This window comes from Manis javanica, chromosome 6, assembly GCF_040802235.1.
Source record: "Manis javanica isolate MJ-LG chromosome 6, MJ_LKY, whole genome shotgun sequence".
In the NCBI taxonomy this organism is placed as follows: Eukaryota; Metazoa; Chordata; class Mammalia; order Pholidota; family Manidae; genus Manis; species Manis javanica.
The window spans coordinates 115199444-115215575 of record NC_133161.1 but is presented as its reverse complement, the minus strand read 5'-3'; the positions used below and the strand labels follow the sequence as shown (position 1 = coordinate 115215575).

Here is a 16132-nt window from a genome sequence, read left to right as displayed (position 1 = left end):
CTTGGGTTGTCCTGTCCTCCTGCTTCCCAGTCTAGAGGTCGCCTGCCAGGGTCCAAGATCCCACTAGCAAGCCCGTGGAGTGCAGTCCTCCGGGCCAGCAGTGAGCAGTCAAGACAGAGCCCGTAGATGCGTAGATGCGCCTCACTTAAGACATCACAGCCAAGAGAGGACCACCACAACCACCAGGGAATTTTAGAAGGCAACCACCATTTTCCAATCTTTTCCTGCCTGATACAGCATATCTGAAGAGTAAGGGATCAGGAAAGGAGTGGTCTGTAGAAGAGGAATGAAAAATCACACAGTAACCCCCTTCCACTGCATTCCAAGTTCCTCAGGCCAAGGCTTGACCCAGGCACAGAGTGAGACTGGATGCAAATTCAAAGATTTGAATTGGTCTGGAGTGGACTTTTTGCTCCCTCAGAGTATTTGGAAAAGAGTAAAATGCCCAAGTTAGTATCAGAGGAGATTCATCTGAGTATCTCTGAAGTGACTGGAGAGAAAAAATAAACGGTTACATGTTCGGACACCTCACTGAGATCAGACTCCTATAAACCCATTAAGCAAAATGCTTAGTACAGTTTTTAGAAGGCAGGAATCATTCAGTAAGAAGTGGAATGGAGCACACTTGTTAAACACAGACAAATAACAGGGTTATATTTAAATCAAGCCCCACCATTTTCATCAGTGTCCCTGGACAAAATATTTTTTCTCACAGCTTCAATTTCCTCAACCAAAAAAAGAACTTAATACAATGACCCCATGAATTAGATGGTTAGGATTAAATAAAATAACCAATGTAAAATGCCCAGCATCTTGCCTTGAAACAGTGAGCAATCAATAGGTATTAGCTTTTGTCTAACTTATTGTTTTTATTCAGTAACACAAATATTCTATAGAAATATATGAAAAAGCTAGATCACTTTTTAAATAAAACAGAGCCATAAAATCTGACCCTGATGGCATAAGTAGTATCATTGAAGCTTGTTTCCCAGAATAATCAGGGTTCACCCACTCCTAACTTCACTTCTAATGTTCTGTGGAAATTATTCTACCTTAATCCCTACTCAGTTGTCAATAGAAAAAGAGAACAGAAGGTTGGCTATATAAAACAAACATAGGGCCCACAGCAACAATAGGAATAGAATTTAATTTTAGATGACTATAGGAAGTAGTGTCCCAGACTAATACAAGGTTGGCAGCAGTCCTATCCGTGAAATTAGCCTAATGATGCTTATTCTGGAAAAAAGTAGAAATGATTCTGAATACATATTTTTTATACTTTAATGTTTAAAATATATAATGAATGAACACCACATCTCAAAAAGATTATCATGTTTTCCAATCAGCTTTAAAGAAATTCCTGCTTTGCACTATCATAGTGACCCATTTTTGTAAGCTACAGACCAGAAGGACTCATGTAGTATAAACATGAGAACAGTTGATTTAGACACTCTAAATGCAGAAATTTAGATTTTAGAAAATCCAAACTCTCTGTAAGAAGAAAGCTGCAGCAGGAACATAAACTGGATATGTTACACTCCTGATGTTAACCAACTACTTCCAAACATTTTAAGAATCAAGGAGGGCAAGGAAAGGATACAGTGGGAGGATAAATAAAAAGACAATCAACAAAAATTGTGGTTTGAAAGAGTGAGATACTAATAGTAGCAATAATAATTCAATAAACATATTGATTGCCTTTGTGTAGCAGGCACTGTACTATTTTACATGATTATATGACTTGATACCTCATTATTATTAATTATATTAATTAAAGAGCAAGAAGCTATATGTAATTAAATCTACATAATATATAAGCATATATAACATATATAATTATAAATTATATAATTTGTGTTATAAATTATAAAGGGTCCTGGACACTAGAACTATAAATTGTAGAACTTCAATGAACCCTGAAGATTATTTCAGCCCTGCCTTTTATACCTCCTCCCAAGTGTAGTTGACTCTTTTATCCACTCTACACATACCTCTGTGCACATACCTCTGGGGTGTAATTTTTTCATTTATTCATACTCCTCTCATCAAAAATGTTAGTCCTTTCTACATACCAAGCACCTACAAAGGCACAGGAATATAGAAGTAAACAAGATAATAACCAAATAAGAAAATAAACAAGTTAATATAATAAACATTGATAAGCACTATGAAAAGAAACAATAGAGAGTAATAAAAAAATGATTGGGAATGCAGATTGAGGTAGGGGATGGAGACCTACTTTAGATTGGGTGGTCAAGCCTTTCTAAAGAAATGGCATTTAAACAGAAACCCAAGTGGACAAAAAGCATAATCCATGCAAACATCTGCTGACAGAGCATTCCAGGAAAATGGAACAGTATGTGCAAAGGCCTCAAGGCTAAGCAGTTTGATATAGCTGAGAAACCAACATGTGGCTGGTGTGGCTGGTGTGGTGGGTGTGGAAGAGGCTGAAAGCAGAGATGAGCAAAGGCCAGATCACAGGAAGAGTTCAGATTCTACAATGGGTCATTATATGGTTTCAACGAGGGATTTCATCAAAAGGACTTGATCCCTGGATCAGCATTATCTGGGAACTTGTTAAAATGCTGATTCCTAAGCCCCACCTGGACATACCTGATCAGAGACTCTGGGGGTGGTACCCAGGAACTGTGTTTTAACAAGGTCTGCTGGGTGAGTCTGACACACATCACCATTTGAGGACCGTTGGTTTAAAGTAAGAAAGTGGCATGATCCATTTTTTTAAATCACTTTGCTGTGATGAAAATATAACATCGAGGGACAGGAATAGAAGCCAGAAAACTAGATAGGAATTTCTAGGTAAGAAACCATGGTGACAGTGGATATGAAGAGAAGATTTATCATGCGGCATGAATAAATTATTTTAGCATTCATTTTCCCAACTTGAATGATCTCCATGAATAAATAAATGAACAAATGAATGGATACATTGAGGAGTAGAATAAATGTTTAAAGATGAAGTTGCTGAGGTACAGGAGACTATCTTACTCCCTAATAAGAGGCTCTGTCAGCTACTCCCTCCCCATTTTCCATCTATGTTATCCTTTGAACAGCTGCTCCCTGCATTCAAGTCTAGGTCTTGCAGATTAAAAAAGCCTCAGAGAGTTTCTGTGGGCTACTGGTATAAGAATTCATTGAGGAATGGAACCACATAGACCTGGAGCTCTGATAAATACTCAGACCCAGGGCAGAGTTTCAAAGAAGAGGAAAGGCAGGATGAGAAAGTTAGTGGTTAGAGACAAATTAAGAAATTAAAAAGAGAAGGGCTAGCTCATACTCCCTGTTAACCATTCTAATTCATCATCCCAACCCAGGGGACCTAACAACTGAATTACATCAACACAAGTCTTCAGCAAAGCCCAATTTCAGAGGTTAGGAAAGCATTTCTTTCCCACCATCACCTGCCTAGAAATATGGGTGAGTCTGACGTAAAATGATACTGGCCAGCACTTAATTCTCAACTGCCTGGAATCCCTTTAACCCGGAGAAAGATATTCCCTTTCACAGTTAGAGATAAAAAGCCTTTAAATGTGTTTTCCTAGGAGGAACAACACAGAGCTGTGAATACATTTTAATCCAAGTGTTAGTGATCATAGATGTTCTCCCTTTTCAGTACTGAAAAAAGAAATAGCAGGAAAATGGAGTCTAAAAGGCAAAAGAGGGAGTTGGACAGGAAAACCATGACTGCAGGAAAAGAAAAGACAGTCACGAGAGGCAAATGTGACAGTATTGCTGCCAACTCACCCTTCTAGTCTTTGTCAGCATGAGTACAAATACAGGGACTGAGCAAAGGCATGTCAGGCCCTCATGGGTCAGCCAACATGAGAGGGACAACGTGCTGATAAGCCTGTGGGGACGTAGTCAGACACTGAGACAAGTCTTTATATCAGAGTCGCATTCCCTGCCTGTTTTCTTTATATCGTATCTGCAATAAATAGAACTAGTAAAGACCATTTAGGCAATGAACAAAGAATGACCACAGGCTCTGTCCACACAGATGGAGAGAGGAGGGTTGAAGCAGTAATTTAGATAACAGAGAACTCCATCTTAGTAACGAGAAAAATAATTTTCTGCTGATTCTGGTAATAGAGTTTTGTTTTCTATTTTGATCATAGTTATAAGATTTCCATTCCAATTTGCCATGAAGACAAAGTTTAATTCAAAAATGAGGCTATTTCATCAGTTATTATTTGATTTCAAAACTGAGAGGCCATCATAATTCTAGGAAATGACTTGCATTCGGTTACTGGACTTGTCATAAAAATAATAATAATAATAATGATAATGATAACAAATATAACAGCAAACAAGTATATACTGTTCACCACATACCAGGAACTGTTCTAAATATATTGACTAATTTAATCCAAACACCCTACTCTGAAAGCAGCAAATCCAATAGAAGTGATTAAGTTTTATTTTAGAATATATGGGGAGAGATTAATTTGACATTCTTTATCTCTGTTAGGATAAACCATTTAAAATCACTAATGGCCTCAAACTAAAAGCCATCTCATGAGTTTAAATAATGTTTTTCCTAGTACTGCACTCTTGAGGATTGATACGACAAAGTTTCAAAGCAATTCCCTTTGAAATGACAATTAACATAATCATCAAGCTCTTAAAGTATATGGCATTGTACTAGGTACTGAGATTATTTTCTACCAGGTTTTCTTCCCTCCTGTTTTGTAAAAAGAAAAAGAACAGAAAAAATCATACTACATCTTAATAGCCAAAATTATATCCTTGACCCACATGGCAATTATTATTAGCCGTAAGTGCTAAATGATTCTTGATAGTGTTTCAAGACATACTGCAGTTTGAATCTTGATTCCTCAAAAGTTCTTAAAATCTTACAAAGATAAATCACTGGAGAACATTTTAACAGAGAATCTTAATAATGTGAATTTAAAATATGCATTGCATCTAACATCAGTGAATTCAATTTAAATAGCTAGATTGCATCAGAAAATGAATTTAGGTTTTCTATTTGGCAACTGCTTTCTGCCATAACCAATCCAAAGTATACTTTACCCGTAATTTGGAGCTTTTTGCTTACAAAAGACTTCCATTGAAATTATCTTATTTAATCATGACATCTAATCCTTGATTTAGTTATTATCACCATCATCACCCTTTACAAAAGATATAAAGTTATTTAAAAATTCTATAGGCTGAGGATTCAAGATGGTGGCATGAGAGAGTGTATATCAATGATACCTTAATAAAACAAAAATTCTAAGGGCTAGTGAGGCCTTGAATTCCTATTTTTTGACTTGGTTTTCTTCCTCATACCATAGGACAACAATGTCAAGTGCAGGTAAAAAAGAAAAATAGCAGCTTGTGACACTATTGAACTGTAAAAGCTTGTAATGATTTTGATTAAATTTTACTGAAGGATTCTAAAATCCTATTTAAAGCTTCTCACTTGGTACCATTAAACCTTACCATATTACTAAGGCATAAGTATGAGACTCAATGAATGAGAACAAGAGGGTAAGAACATAAAAAGAAGAAGAAGAAAAAAGAAAAACAACACCAAAAGGGAATTAAATTTTAAAAGAAATAAGCACAAATAAGCCAAAGGAAATCACTCCAAGGGGCTCCATAAGCCCCTACTCCACACTGAGAGCACGGGCACCAGGAACTAAGGCTGACTGGGCTGGCAGAAAACCACAGACTCAACAGCTATGTTTGAATAATAACCTTTAATTTACCCCGAATAATAACCAAAATCCATTTTAACTTACCCAATAACTTGATGCTCATAATACTGCAATGTCCTCTTGAGAGTTTGCTGTATCGTCTGAGGCTACAGAATAATAATAATAAAAATACATTATCAGCAAATCAGTGCCTTTCCCATTCTGTCCCATTCTGAGCATCATAGACAGATATGTAGTTTCTGATTTATCTCACAAGAGGTTTTGCTTTACAATGTTAACCCATTATACATTTTACCATGTATTTTCCCCACAGGAACTAAAATGAGGCACTCAGCAATTAACCAGAATTTCCCAATTTCAAGTATGAAAGCATTTCCTAGCCATATTTTCTTAAAATTCTTTTGTACAGGCTATTAAGTTCAATAAAACACTCATTAACTGCCTACAATACACCAAGGTCTTAGGGGCAGTGGAGAGATGGTGCCTGCAGAAACATGGGTCAAGACCAGGTCAAACCTGACTTTCTCAAAGACCCAAGAGACTTCAAGCAAGGGTTCTGGAGCCTTCTAGAGGAGCTGCAAATGCTCTGGGCAAGAAACGGAGTCTGCAGCAAATACCCAAGCAGCCCATGACCAGTTCTTATCATACTCTCCTCTCCTTGACAGCTGAAGATAAAACTTCTTAATCCAAGATCAAGAAATTACTCTTAGATTTATTTGGGCAACATAGCCTAAACTTGGAGTTTCAGATCAAGGGAGCACAGTGAAAGTGACACAAAGATCCCAGAACATAGACTGTTAACAAATTAACAAATTGTGATAAAAATCAAATTCTCAGGGGCAAGAGAGAAAAATAATAAAATCTTCCAGTCAATCAAGCAGAAAAAGAGGCACCAAAGGTTTATCAAAAGATTGATCCACTACAGCCATGGATGAATTTTAGGGCAGTATAACTCTAACACAGACCCTTACGATGTGAGGCGGCACGGTACTTTGGTGATCTCATGGGCTGCCACCAAACTAACCACACAAACTTAGGTAAGCCTCAAAAGAGAATCTGCAAGAGGATCTAGTACAATGCTGGCACCTAAGAAGCAGTTAATGAATATCAGTTTACTTCCCATTCCCAATCCTTCAAAGTGTCTGTCTTTAAAATATATAATTTAAAGGAGACTACAAAGGTTGTGGTCAGGATTCACTTAAACCCCTTCCTCGTTCCCCTCTTTAGGAAAACATCTAGATGGATGTACGTATCTCCTTGCCTAACACTCTTCATACTCTCAACAATCTCCTTAGTAGGAAATGGTTATTTTAAAACTAGAGGAAAATGAGCTTCATTAAATCAAGGGCATCCACTGAATTCTATTCCACACTCCCATTTAGGAGAAACCCCTGACTGAGCACATCTAAAGCCTAAGACACAGTCTTCACTTTAGCCAAGCCAAATCAGAAATTAATTTTAGGAGGAATCAGCCTCCAAGTGTTCAAAGAAAGAGGTACAAGGCAACTTCTTTCAACAGCTGTTTCTCATTTATACCACGTTAAAAAGATGAACATGAGGCCACAAACTGGCACAGATAATTCTAATCATTGTGATAGAAGCAAAGCAGAGTAAACAGAATGTGCCTAGGAAAGAAAAATCAATACTGAACCAAGAAGCAACAGAGCTGTTGAGAAATCCAAAGATGATGAAGTAGACACAGCAAACTTTGTGCACATTAAAAGTGCTATAACAATCCAACCCACAGCCAACCGAAGCCAAGTCATTATCAGTCACTGGCTCAGTACCCTCGGGATCTGGGCCTCTTGCACTGGCTTGGCAGTTTCTGAGCTAAGATAACTTTCTCTTTGGCAACATGCCCTAAAAGCAGTGAATATCCACAGTGGGATTATCCTTCCAAAAACCTCTGGTCACAAAACATGGAACAGAAAGCAGGAACTAGAGTGTACAGGGCCAGTTAGACCAGAATGACCTCATTTGTACAAAAGGACATTTTTTTCCTGTACCAGGAATTTCCCAGTCATTAAAATGCATGTGTTTGTGAAAGGAGTTAAGAGTTTTAAAGAGCTGACTTTTTTCTTTTGTGAAGCAATTACATTTATTCCCCAGTAGGAGTTAAATTTATAGTTTCCAAAAACATTAAAATGAAAATGTTCTCTGCACACATTCAACAAACTTCAACTTGGTAAAGCATTTATGTACTTCCTGTTACTTGTCAAAGGTGGTGGGCACATTCTGCTGGTCTAAACTACAAGCATAGAGGCTCACCACAGAGTATCTCCTGATCTTCAGCCAGCCAAGGCTGACTTCAATGCAGCCCTGACTTCCCGAATGTCTTATCACCGAGGATTCACTTGGATCCTACGCAGAGTTTGCCTGATTGCTCAATTAGTGGCTTTTTCCGGGAAAGACATCTTCACATAATCTCAGGATCTCTCTGGCCTGAATAAAAAAGCATGAAATGAAGACCCACATGTGGACCAAAACATTCCACAGGGGAGACTTCTGTCTTGAGGATCATGGGGGCCATTCAGTCAGTGCCAACGCGAGTCAGTGTGGATCAGTGGAAAAACAAAGGCCTTTTTCTCTTTGGCAGATCTTCTCTCCTCTTCTTCAAGAATGCAACTCCATACCTGTCCCCTACTCAACAGTTCCATCCAGCCTTCTACAAGCCAAAATCCCATTCCTCTTATCTGTATCTGTCCTTTCTTTTAGGAAGAAGTTTAATTTAGAAAAGATTTAAGATCAAACTGAGTTCAAAATCCAGCTCTGTGACTCACTACCTAGATGACCTTGGGCAGTTCACTTAAGTTCTCTTAAATAAGATTCCTTATATATATATTGTTTTCATAGGAGTCAATTGACGTAATTAAGCAAAGTCTCTGGTGCATAGCAGGTACCTAATAAGTGATAGCTATGACTATGCTCAGCTGAAAAACATAGCTGCGGCCCTCAAGAATCTCACAATCTAGTGGAGGAGCACAAGGTTTAGGTTAGAACTACCTAGTACATATAATGTTTCAAGGTCCTCATCACCTGAAAAATCAGTGGTGCTACCACTCATAATGAGAAAATGGTATTAATTCCAGTGGACAGAGGAAACAATAGGAAAATGGCAGACAAATGTATAAATATTTCCAACAAAACCTTCACATCACTCCAGAGAGATGGTGAACAAAACATAAATTCTCAAAATGAAGATTGAGGATAAACCTAAAGCAGGCTTACAAGTGGAGAGAACATGGAAGCCCCACAGCTCAGATCAGGCCCCCCAGGCATGATGCTTTACAAGGAAAAAAAACAACCCGTCACCCTTCTTCCTAGGACACAAAGAATGTGCAACCAGAGAACCAGGTTGCCTAATAATTTTATAGCCACATGCCAGTGGATCTGAGAGACAGTAGTGGAGAAGACAAAAATCCACTGTTCCTATCACAGAAAGACAAGCACAGAGGTCTGTGATTTTCCTCTGCTTCCCCCAAACTAAGATACAGATAGTGGCTTCCTATTGTCCCTACTCAACACAAAGTAGCAAAGGAAAGAACACAGCCAGAAAGAGAAAGCAGCCGTCCGTGTCCTGCACACACAGGGTCTGGGGCTCAGATAGACAGTACTGAAGAGCTTCCACCATGTGGCAACAAGAAGCCACTTTCATCTCCCATCTCATTAGCAGCTTTACTCTACTTGGCCAGTGGTTGACCGCACAGACTAAATGTTAGATGCTCATGAAAGGTCATGGGATCATCCACACAGCCAGCCACAGAACAGTCCCAACGGATACCAAGAAATGATCCTTGAGGAGTGGGAGGCAGCAGTTCCCAGCAGCTGTCCCTGCGAGTCAGACAGCCCTGCAAAGGCTCCCACACAGTCCCTGCTCTGGGTATCTGCACCAGATGGTGCGGGGATCAGGCAGGAGGCAGGGAGTCAGGGTGTCTGTGTGTGCTCAGTGTGAAACCAAGTTGTCGTCGTATCAAGGACGTGTTCATCTCAATTTTACAGGGATAAAGAAGTCGAGGTTCAGCCTGGTTAGACTGGTTAAGTAGCACCCCAAGATCACACAGCTAGTAAGTGAGTAAGTCACTGCAAGCCAGTTTCAGCTCCAGAGTATACTCTCTTTCTACTAAATGGCTTGAGGGTCTCTCTCACCTTTAATACACTGTGATTCTGTATTCTTTGTAAAAGCACTTCATCAAGCCAAAAACAAAATACTCATGAATAATTTAATAAAAACAAATAAATTGTTCATTTCTGCTTTATAGCACATACCCATAAACTACAGAATCAACAGAAACAATAGGTCTGCTTTTAGACAAATATCCATAAATAACCATGTCATTTTATTTACTTAAATATGAGAAAATTGCATATCAATGCCAGAAACTAAATTATATGGATATATATTTAATTACTAATGCTCTAAACCAGTGTTTTTCAACTCTGTACATTAAAATAATGCCTGAATATACCCCCAAATTTTCCAATTAACTGATCTGGGGGACCCACTTATTTATAATGTTTAGTGAGGGTCGAAAACCTTTCATTTACAGTTACAAACATGATGATCAAAACCAATACTCTATAAACCTTACCTGAGTAAGTCAGCATTAATGAGAACAGTTTCCTTATTCAAATATCAAGAGAAGTAAGCTTCTGAGAGATGTTCATACATAACTACTGAATTCAACACAGTTCCATTTATTAACTGTCACTAATGGCTCATAATCAAATATGAGTTTGTTAGGTAAACAAGGAGCTGTATTACTTGAGGCATAAACATAGGATTTTTTAAATTTCCAAGTCATTTGCTCCCATTTACTATGTCAACACTCAGTTTTGTACTGACAGGTACATATAACACAACAGCTAGTATGCATATTGTACTTACTCCCTGTGAGGTATACTCTAAGCCCATGACATATATTAAGTCCTTTGATCTTCACATCAACACTACATGGTAGGTGTTACTATTTTACAGATAAGAAAACCGAGACACTGATAGTTTAGGTTGCCCTGTGTCACATAGGTCTAAAGGGACAAAACCAGGATTGGGACTCAGATAATCTGCTTCAGAATACAAACATAATCTCAGACCTAGACAGCATATATTTAACATTTTGTATTTGGTTGAGCACTTTACAGTTCACATTTTTTTTCTTTTTTTTTTCTTTTGGTATCAATCTACAATTACATTACGAACATTATGTTTACTAGACTCCCCCCTTCACCAAGTCCCCCACACATACCCCATTGGTCACTATCCATAGTGAGATGCTATAAAATCACTACTTGTCTTCACTGTGTGGCACAGCCCTCCCCATAACCGCCCCCCCACATTATACATGCTAATTGTAAGGCCCCCTTTCTTCTCCCCCTTTTCTTCCTCCCTTCCCACCCATCCTCCCCAGTCGCTTTCCCTTTGGTAACTGTTAGTCCTTTCTTGGGTTCTGTGATTCTGCTGCTGTTTTGTTCCTTCAGTTTTTCCTTTGTTCTTATACTCCACAGATGAGTGAAATCATTTGGTACTTGTCTTTCTATGCCTGGCTTATTTCACTGAGCATGATACCCTCTAGCCCCATCCATTTTGTTGCAAATTACAGCTCACATTTTTTAATGCATGTTAGCCCAAACGATCCTTGCACCAATCCACTTAAATTGACTGCTGTTACTACCACCATTTGACTGAAAAGAACTAAAGTTAGATTAGGAGTCCCCTTTTACAGAGAGCTTCTCTACCCCTAGGGAAACTGTCTTCCTTAACAAAGCATATTTTTAATGTGAATATAAAATTAAAGAATCACATGGATTCAAATTAATTGTTCCTTTTTGAGAACACACTTAACGTTCTTTAAACCAAACCTGTATAACACAACAGGCCAGCAACATAGTCATGAATACTCATCTATTTCAGATGCACTGCCACTTCTCATCCTCTTCTCACCTCTTCCCACTGGACTTCCCTCCGGGCATCGAATGTATTTATGCTGCATTCTGATGGGCCAAGTCCTCACCACCATTATTTAAACACCCCAAACAGTCTCCAAATTGTTGCATATTCTCTTTCCCTCACTAACCAAACTTTTAAATTTCTTTAGTACCCTAAAGGGGTATGCAGATGGTGCTCAGGAGGAATCATACATCCATTTCCTCAAGAACTCCATCCTCAGCCCTAAGGTAAATGGTGGTATAATGAACTTCCCTACACTATACAGGGTGGTCTGAACCATCAATGGTGAAATTTTGGTGAACAGCTTCTAAGTGAGAGATAAACAAGGGGGCTGCTTTCTCTGCAGTACAAGTGCATTCTGCTTACTAGGACAAGATATGCCAAATTCCATCATTTCAAGCATAACAAATCTAAAGAAATTATAATGTTAGATACCCTACCTTTATGGTTAAAGTCCATGGACCAATAGATTGGCATTACTAATAAAACTAGTTAAAATAATAAGTTACTTCAAACAACCAGCTTAACTACTTCTAAAAGAAACATAACTATACTAATCATCAATCTTGATAAATATCCAGACATACTGTTCACTTTCCCAGCCTCTGACTAAACTTACTACATATAAACCAAAAAAATAGATTGCAAATTAAATATAGAACTTTGAGTCAGGACCTTTGTATTTCAAATGCAGCTGTGCTTTTATAAAATTAGCCAAAATCTCTTCACCTGGGACTAAGAAACCTTGGGGAAAAAAATGCCTCCATTTTCCCATCTGAAAAACACTTTTAAGAACTTTGTAGTTCTCAGGGTCATTTTGAAGAAAAGCATCGCAAAGTTAAGCACTTGAAAACAGAGGATCAGGCCATACTGGTGATTAAACCACCTTTCAGAAAACTTGCAGTTATCAATTCAAGTAGCCAACACCAGTAACATGCTAAATCAACTGGTAGTCCAGAAAATTAATAACAAAAAGCAAAAATGATAAGTGTGCTAAGATTAAAAATTAAAGCTAAAGATGTATCATAGCATAGGGTTCTTCAACACATACTGGTTGGACATCTGCACGATTTTATCCAACCTTCACTTTATTCTTGTAAACACAGGTATACATCTGTGTAACCTCATGAGAGCTTAGGGTGGAGGCTGACATTATGCTAATTGACCCAAAAAGGCATTCTAACTGATTACCTTGTCCTTATTATAAGTATGTTCTAATTAGCAAAGCACAGTGGTTATTATTGTAATTATTGATTGTAACTGAATATACTTAATGTATAATCAACATCATAGTTAAATCTTCCTATACAAAGTATGTTTGCTTTCCAAGTATTTTCCCCTTTATTTTATTTAATGTTTTTCCAAAAATAGCCATTGAATTTCAATTTGATATAAGATCTAATGCCATCAAGGCAAATTTAAGCTGAAAACATAGATTCCTTGAACAAAAATAAACTTAGGGGGTTATTTATTTAGTTCTCTACCTTCAGGCAAGAGTCTATTTAAGTCATCCAAGAATTTCTGATGTTTGACATGAACATCAGAGAATAATAACACCTTCAGTTTGTAATACTTTACAGTTTACCACTTTCTTCTCCTTCATCTCGTTAGATATTCACACCAACCTCGTGAGTCTCAGACACAATTACCCACATTATACAGATGAAAAAACTGAGATTCAGAAAATGTCTTAAGTGGTTTTTTGCCTCAGCTACCTGGCTACAAAGAACCACCAAGACAGGGGCTGAGGTGTCCTGTGCTTTTTCTCCCATAAGCTGATGCCTCCACTGGTAACTTATTTTACTTTCATGACTATTTGGAAATACTTCCATGTAGCTAACTGAAATCTTTTATTTCCTTTTGTTTTTTTTTTAGTATGTGAAAACGATGTTGTAAAATGATTTTCCCAAATTCTTAAGGGTTGTTATTTAAATAGTTCTGTTATAATCATTAACTTCTTTATAGAGAAACTAGGAAAGACATGCTTTGCTGGTCACCACCCTGGCTCACTTAGCTGTCTGAATAAAAATACTGAGACAAGATAGTACTGCTTCTAGACACCGTCTCAGGAAAGTGGATCGTGCTGTATGGCAGTCCTCTGGGAACAGAGCTCTAGTCCCGAATCCTTAAACTGAACAGAATCTCACGGATGGTACAAGGTGAATAAAGGTAAGCTACACAGTGACATAAAGGTAAGCCTTCTGGATTAAACACTGTAATAGTCAACAATGTGTTGAGTCAAACAGTGGGCCCAACATGCTATGTGCAGCGATTCATCTGGTCTCATAAAGATCCTATAGGAAAGGAAGAAGGACTGCCCCAATTTCATAAATGTGAAAACTAAACCCAAGGAAGTTAAAAAAAAAAAAACATGCCCACAGTCAGGTATTAAGTATCTGAGTCTATGTAAATGTCTTCTCTATGTCTGACTTCTTCCAAAAACCACACTTTTAATCATCAACTCTAAATTGAAATACATTTTTGGACAGAAAAGGCTACAGTTGAATTAAGCTTTAGCTAGATTGTGTGATTTGGGGACACAGGATTTTATTTTTCTGGATCTCAATTTGCTTGTATATAAAATAGAGAAATTTCTAACATAACTACTTACCCGGGTTGTTATAAGGTCAAAATGAAATAAAACTATAAAGTATTATACAAATACGTGTTACATGATGATCCTACGAAAAAAAAATCTTGATGAGTAAGTAGTCAAAAATTTGTTAAATTGAACTAAAGTGACCACATCTAACATCTAGGACAATTGCCAGGCATGCCTCACAGCCTAAAGATGCCAATTAGATGCTGCAAAACTAATGAGTGTCATTTCAACTCTTGAGAACCCTCCTGGATAGCAATGGCCCCATGTCAGGAAATAATTTCTAGCTTTTTAAAATATCTTTGCAGACTCCACTTGAATATTTCCAAAGAATTCCCTATTGTCTCCAGTACCTGGGAGCTACAGTGAGGTGTTTCCCAACAAGAGCCTGGAAATAAGGGAAGTAATATTTCTGCCTGACAGTTAAATTATAAAATTAACACATAAAATGGAGAAATGTTTTGTCAACTCTAAATGCACCCACTTAAACAATGACTTGTAAATGGGTGACAGAATATTACTTCCAAGGAGGCCACTGAGCAACAGACGCCATCTAGTAAAGGAGAGGGACACAGGCAGTGAATGGGGAGAGCAGGTGACATTACAGAAGGCAGCCCGTAGGAAGGAAAAGGGAAGGGAATCATTTGTGAAACATATCTACTGTTGTTCAGGGCATATTAGCCCACTGCCAGTATTGAGAAAGATTAGTCCTAAAGTAAGGAAAATTCCTCAATATCTTAACTAAAAAAGGAGTTTCATGAACCAACATGGAGTATCAGGTCTCACTGGGAAGGCCTGCCCACACTGGATAGCTCCTCAAACTGAATTGGAGAATTTGCATGAAATTCATTTTGTTTTGACTGTAACTGGACTAAAGCAAAGGTCTGATTATGACTTGGCTTCTCCTGTAGCCTGAACAGGTAAGGAATGTGCTGAGCTTGCAGACTTTGAGTAGTAAGCTTCATTTTACAGTTATTACTCACTGTAAATAAGTTAATTGTCATTCAAATGCCAACCAAAGTGTGTTTTATTTAGCCACTCAGTGGCTGAGAGTCTGAGTATTTCAGGACACTGACAAGAACAAATCCTTGGAGTTTAAAAGTCTCAAATGCTGAAACACGTAGAAACCATCAACATACTAGCCAAGGTAGGTCCTGCCCAGCTCTGCTGCTTCAACCTCTCTTGGAAGATAAAACTCAACAAGTGTATGAATATGATCAGATCTAGTGTTGACTATAATGGAATGATCCAAATGGATATGAAACATGCTTACTAAGCAGATGTTTGGCAGATAGTGACTGCCACATCATCCATGTTGATGATGCACTGCATCATAAAGGTTCAGAATAATCATGCTTCATTCTGGAAAAAACATGCAGGAAAAAGAACACTGATACTATATGACATGAAAAGTCTTACTTTTCAATTAACTCTATCTGAGCAAGTTTTTTTAACCTAGGTACCACTCCAATATAGCTATTATATTGCTTCTTTGTTTCTCATGATAAGTATATGTGTATGTACGGGTATGCACAATTACAATCTGGGAAGAGAAATGTGTACTATTACACATACAACTATCTCTATGACATTCATGACTTCCTTCATATTTCCTTCATATTCAGAAAGAAAACCACGAGTAATGTCATTGTTCCTCCCAGACTCCACATTATAAGCTAAGCTATTGGCATTGATGATGGCTTTTGTCACTCTGTTCATAGGTGCTTCGCCCATAGGTTCCTGGAGCATACAGACATGACAATGGGCAGGCAAGCTAGGTCAGCCTGGTGGCAGAGTCCTGATGAAGAACCTCTGTCATCTCTAACACAGGTCTACATTGTGTGGACTCACAGCAGAGCCAGGAACTAAACAGCTGGTGAGAGAAGGAAAGGTTCAAGAAAGGCA

The 16132-nt window shown here is 38.0% G+C and overlaps 1 protein-coding gene across 2 annotated transcripts in view; it reads right to left on the bottom strand.

Moving 5' to 3' along the window:
• GUCY1A2 (guanylate cyclase 1 soluble subunit alpha 2) overlaps positions 1-16132 on the bottom strand; it is a 311376-nt gene that overhangs the window by 276984 nt on the left and 18260 nt on the right. For both annotated transcript variants that reach the window (XM_037012667.2, XM_073239331.1), the window contains exon 2: positions 5769-5830. In XM_037012667.2, coding sequence (XP_036868562.2) covers positions 5769-5830 — 62 coding nt within the window. The remainder of the gene's footprint in view (positions 1-5768; positions 5831-16132) is intronic.